Raw genomic sequence first — 6,000 nt, 5'->3', positions numbered from 1 at the left:
CTATTCTTATAATTACAGCCTATGCTATCCCATATGACTATGGCTTGATGATCTTGAATTTATAGATCTTTTAATCCATAAATGTGGGAAGAAACATCTCTAGCTTGTATAGTTCCACACTTCAAATGAAAACAGAAAATGAAAAATACCTAAGCCTGCATGTATATGCACCTCTGCAGGTGAAACAAATTTATTTACATTTATGATTTCTGCTGTGTGGTTTTGCAAAATACACGTAGGGGATCTGTGAGCAGTTCCACTGACAGTGGCAGTCCCATGCTCTCGAGTACCTGTAGAGGAGGCAGCACATCAGATTTACATATTTTTAGCTGTTCTTCGAGGATGATGTTACTGACAGTGGCATCAAGCATGGTCAGAAATCGCTGTAGATCATGACCTGACAGTTTGACATTGGTACTTGAACGCTGTAGTGGAGAAAACCCTGTAATAAATGAATTCTAAACCCAGGTTTTTTATCAAAGAACTTGATTTTGCAAAGTGACTTTGTCACTTGGAGTTAGCAGGCACGACAGCATCCTTTAAACCTCGCTTTTGACACGGCACGACGTCATCGCAAAGTTTAGGCAAGGAGAAAAAAAAAAAAAAAAGGCTGCTTTAAAAAAGAAATGTGGAATAACAATGAGAAGGCCCTCTTGCTGAGAGACAGGTTACGGGTATAAGGAGGGCAACAGCGCGCAGGAAACTCGCTCGGTGTCCCCCCTGTGCCCGGGGCCGGGCGAGGAGCGGAGGGAGGGCTGGGAAGGAGGGGATGGGAGGGGATGGAGGGATGGGAGAGGAGGGAAGGGATGGGATGGGTTGGGATGGGAGGAGGGAGCCGGAGGGACGGGGACGCGCCCGCCCGGAGCGAGTTTCCTGCTCGCCGCTGCCTTTAAGGAGGCGCCGGGTTTAAGGTGGACCGGCATGAGGGCGCGGCTCGCCCGCCCGGCTCCGCCCGCCGCGTCGCTCTCCGGCCCGCCCCCCCGGCCGGGGCAGCGGGTGCCAGGCGGGGTTGTGATGCGGCCGTTGTTTTTGTAGGGTCGCGGGGCCGCGGTAGCGAGGCGGCCCATGGAGCTGGGGTACGCCTGGCGGGCGGCGTAGCCCTGCCCGCCCCCGCTCCTTTCCGCCGCTTTGTTAGCGCCAACACAAGCGCGCCTCACCTACACGGTGAAGAGGAAGGCAGCGCTCCCCGCACAATAATGGGCACCCGGGCGCTGCCCCCCGGGCCGCCGCAGAGGTGAGTCGGCGCCGCCGCAGGGCCGCAGGTTCCCCCGCGGGGAGGAGGAAGCGGAGCGAGCGGGCGGGCTGACAGCGCCGCGGCGCTGCCTTAAGAGCGGGGCGCCACCTTAAGCGGCCGCTGACTTTTCTCGTTACATTGTAGCAGCGGAAAGAATGTCGGCGCGGGCCGCGGGTGACGTCAGGAGGGAGCAGCGCGGCGCGGCCGCCAGGCAGCGGCAGCGGCGGCCCCGCCACGGCGAGGGAGGAGGCGGAGGAGGCGGGAGCGGCGCCGGCCCCGCCGCCACCGCAGCGGCAATGGCGGCCGTCGGGGAGCGCAGGTCCCTGCCCAGCCCCGAGGCGATGTTGGGGCAGCCCTGGAGCCACTGGGTCGATGCTGCTAAACTTCACGGGAACGACGGTGAGTGGCCGCCGGGCACCGCCGCCTGCCATCCCCCTCCCCCCGCTCCCTCCCCCCGCTCCCTCCCCGGCGCGCCCCGCGGATGCCCCGGGACGCACGGCGAGGCGCCGGGCCCGGCGGGGAGGTTGGGTCCGTCCCCACCCCCGGTATTCGAGGCCGGGTTCGCCGTCCGGTGCGCGCCCCCCGGCCCGGCTCGGGAGCGGCGCGGAGCGGGCAGCGCCTGCCCCAGTTCCTGTAATCCGGGACACGGTGCGAGGAGGTCGGAGCCGGTCCCCGGAGCCCGGCACCTCCTGCGCTCGATTCAGCCTCGGCGTGGGGCGGGGAGCTCCCGCCGCAGGTGAGGCATCCCCGCCGCTGACAGCGGCTGCCCCGCTCCGGGGCCCAGGAGCCCTCGGTCCCTCTGCTCCCGTGTTTACTGTCGCGTCCCTGCCTGTGCCCGCTGGCGAGAACAGTTCACGAGCGGGGGGTCGGTCCTACCCTCTGGCTTTCCCACGGATTGAGATCTTGTGACTTTTTGTTTTTTAGGAACAGCATTAGAAGAAAGTTTCAAGGAATACGGAAGAAACCGAGAAGCAATGCGACTTTGCCGAGAAGGTGAGTGCGATTCATTCTTGAAGAAAAGTGCACGGAGAAGTTTTCTTCCTCATAACTACTTAGCAGAAGGTCAGATAGGTGAAGGAGAAAAGATCAGAGTCTCCTATCCGTTTGGATTTAGGACTGGTGGCCTGTCAGTGACTGATGTTGTTAGCATTGTTATTAAATTACTGCATATTTTGAAAACTACGAGTTAGGGCATAGGCTGTCTTTACTGTGTTTCTGTATGGTTGTTTTTTGTTTTTTTTTTTTTTTTTTCCTTCCTTAAGACCATAAATCGTCCTAAGGAAGCTCTGTGACCAACACTGATAAAAATCTTCTCTTGAGCTACAATTTTTTTTTGTTCTTGGTCTAATCCATGTCAGTATTTCAATACCAATCCCTTCCTCTGTCACATCAATGTGTTATGTTTTTTGCTTGGTACCCTGCTAAATGAGAGTGACCTTTCACCTGTGATTAGCAAAAGCCCAGTACGGCCTAGTTTCTTGCAAGAGTAACAATGCTACTTGGAGCTGTAAGCAGATGATGAATGAAAGTTATATATTATTATTTACTTTCAAACACGCAGTGGAAAAAAAGGAAGCGGTGAGTCTGATTTACTATGTTAATTTTTATTTACTTGTTTTTCTAGTTTAATGATTGTTTTAGAGCAGAGGAAGTTTTATAATCTTTCTTAATATTGTTGGTTCTTGTTTCCCTCTGACTGCCTGAGACGTCCCAGAGAACAGGCCCAGCTGTTTTAAATACTAGAGCAGTTAGACCCAAGTCATTTATTCAGTGTTGTTAGAAATGGAAGACTGAGTTTGTAGACATGCTTTACAATCACGGGAAGCAGAACTTGCCAGTGACCTTAGGAGATGATCTGATTCAGCACTTACCAACTTGTGAGCTGCAAGCAGCAAATGAAACCTAAAGCAAGGTGGCACAGGCTAGCAGGATTGGGAGGCAGTGATCCATATTGAGTCTGAATCAAAATGGCTATTTTTTGTAGAATTCCTAATGTTGCTAAAATTTGGCAAATACAGTTTCTAGGGTCAGAGTTGGTGGTCAGTGGCATGGAGGAAAGATGTGATAGGCAGCTGTGCTGCAGCATTCAGATTCACTTGTGATGTTTTGCCATCTTAAGTACATCTGAGTTCTTAGGCACTTGAAAAATCACTTTATTACTTCATTGCTAAGTTCCAATCTAATTATTGTGCTGGATATGTAATTCATTTTTCTGAACAGGCAAATCATTCAAATGCTAAAAAGCATTTAAAACAATAAACATACACATTATCGTAGTAAAGATTTTGCCAGTAAGGATTTTCAAACATTTGCTCTTATTTCTACCTCTTAAAATACATGCATCTAAGGTTTCCAGATTCTGAAGATTAGCTGGTGGGGTAAAGAGCAATCTATCCTATTTTTTCCCACTGGACAGAGATTCTGGAACTGTTTTTGCACAGGCTGATCACTGAGACACAGCTTTTCTGCACTGACTCAAACCATCTGAATGATTTGTAGGGTTATGAGTTGAAGGAAGTTCATAAAATACTTCAAGAATTAAAAGTGAAACTTAGTAGCCCTGTCGGGCTTCCAGAAGTCTATTTATTTTGGTTGCTTTATGACATATGAAAGATACTGACTTGGCATATACCTGTAGCTGGTCTATAGGGAGCTTGGCCTGCTGCAAAATAGAGCTAAAGTAGTATTAATTAAGTTTAGATTAACTTAAGTTAGTGAACTAGGGGAGCAGCAGACATGCCAGTCTACGTATGTGTTATCAAATAAACCTTTGAAAATACTGTAAATTATTCTTTTTCCCAGGAAGAATTTTTGCATTCAAAATTGAGGAACAAACATTTATTAAGTAATTGGACTTTCTAAACCTTAGTTCTTAGTAGAGAAAGGTGAACCAAAAGTATGAATTTTGTTAAATCCACTTTAACCTCAAGACTTTTGTGGTGGTACCCCACAGTAATTTAAATAGAAGTAGCAGCAGAACTTGTGTAAGAAAGTTACTTCTCTACAGATTGGGAGTTGACTCTGAGGCCTAACTTCACAAAAGGATTTCAAGGTTATTTAGGCTAATTTAACCTTGCATTGCAACTCTTGCAGTTTGCATAAAAGAATTAAATATTCATGGCCTGGAGAGGGAGCAAAGGAAGGAACATGACTTTACAGCCTATGTATTTAGAATTAGGTTCAAAACCAAGAACCATTTTCTTTATTTAACAGTTGTCAAGTTCCCACTGGCCTGTGTCCCCACTGGGGTATGGGTGGTAGTTGTTTCTATTCCCACATGCTGTTTATCTGCATCTCCTGGTGGGAATGGCCTCATCCTCAGCATGCCTGGTGGCAAGAGGTGGATTTCAGCCTCACAGGCAGTTGAGTCCCAGTCTCCTGAATGAAGAGTGACTGTTCCTCTTTTTGTAACACTGTGTTAGGAAAGGGGCTTGACATTGCCGGCTTCTCCTTTTGTTAAGCTTTAAAGGCAAAGAATGATGCATGCTATTTCTTTTATGGGAATAAAGGAGGATGAACTGTGTAATTCTGGGGCAATATTTGCAAGCAGTGGAGAGAGAGGCAGGATTTCAGACACACCTTTGACAGTGGCACTTTCTATTTGCTCATCAGGCAGCTCCTCTCTCAGCATTTTAGTGGTTGTGAAGCCTGATGAGTCCTTAATACCTGCCAATGATATTAGTTCTGTGCAGGGATCAGGAAACATGTCTCAAACATGTTTTTTTCCTGTATTTAACCCTCCTTGTCATAACCAAGCTGAAGTAAGAATTTGAATTTGAGCTTCCCAAACTCCCAGTGTTTTGTGTCTCATACTTCCCTGTTTCTTTTTCACTGCTCTTATATGCTTTCTGTTCTGCTAATACATAATATTAAATTGTTCCTGCTGGGATCCTCACTGACCTTCATCAAAGTGAGAAACTTGCTGGATACCTTTCTACATGTTGCTTTTTGAGACAGTAACAGTACACACTGAGCTTTGATGTAGAAATCAGAGCTGCAGGAATAAGGTATGGGCCCAATGGACTTGGCTCGTTCTTGGTATGGAAAATCCCCAGGGGATGGAAGTGAGAGAGGGATACCCCATGGGATGGGAAGATTTTACTTTAAAATAAGCCTTAAACTTTACTTTGACTTTGTACACTGAAACCTTCTTCTGCTGAGCAATCCTATCAAGGTAAGAACATGTTAGAAGCAATTGTGCTTATTAGTTATTTTCATATGTAATTGATGTGACAGAATCTTTGGGCTCATGCAGTCACTTAATTACTTACTGCTTTGTGAACCAGCTAAAGGTGTGAATCCCCTGCCACTCACTTGTGCTGTGATGAAGCAAGGATGGCATGTTGCATTATAATATGTAGATGAATTCCAAAACTGCAAGGCAGAAAATCTCATCCTCTTCATGCATTTTTCTTATATTTTGAAATGAAACTTAGCTGAAGTGCATCTTCCAAACTTGTATAATAGTGGGAGTGAGCGCCATCGGATGCAGCCGAAATGTTTTCAGACACTCAGCTCATCTTGGAGGTGCAGTAGATCTTAAAAGGAGGTGGATGTATCTGTAGTACCTCACACTGATTTGAAAAAAAATATTCTTCATATTAAACCTCATAATCAGTGTTTGAAACAGTTTTTCAGGAGATCCTTGCTAACTTGTGCTGGATTTAGTTTTCTTTTAAGAATTTTTCTAGCCCATTGTTGAGAAGATGGTCTCTAAATAGAACTGTGCCTCTGAGTGTAGAGTTCATGCGTGGTGACTTTGACAG

At 47.4% G+C, this 6,000-nt stretch overlaps 1 protein-coding gene across 2 annotated transcripts in view; it reads left to right on the top strand.

The window, feature by feature from the left end:
* Nucleotides 1–1,170: 1,170 nt before the first annotated feature.
* The window catches only part of ATXN7 (ataxin 7), a 56,396-nt gene continuing 51,566 nt past the window's right edge, over nt 1,171–6,000 (top strand). The window contains exons 1-3 of one of the 2 annotated variants that reach the window (XM_062500389.1): nt 1,171–1,234; nt 1,379–1,633; nt 2,159–2,227. In XM_062500389.1, coding sequence (XP_062356373.1) covers nt 1,390–1,633; nt 2,159–2,227 — 313 coding nt within the window. In that variant the 5' untranslated portion in view covers nt 1,171–1,234; nt 1,379–1,389. Of the gene's footprint in view, nt 1,235–1,378; nt 1,634–2,158; nt 2,228–6,000 lie in introns of those variants that run through there. The other variant, XM_062500390.1, reaches the window with a different exon arrangement.

The sequence above is a fragment of the Cinclus cinclus genome, chromosome 12, assembly GCF_963662255.1.
Source record: "Cinclus cinclus chromosome 12, bCinCin1.1, whole genome shotgun sequence".
NCBI lineage: Eukaryota > Metazoa > Chordata > Aves > Passeriformes > Cinclidae > Cinclus > Cinclus cinclus.
The sequence above is the reverse complement of the archived record's forward strand: the minus strand, read 5'-3'. Positions and strand labels throughout refer to the sequence as shown.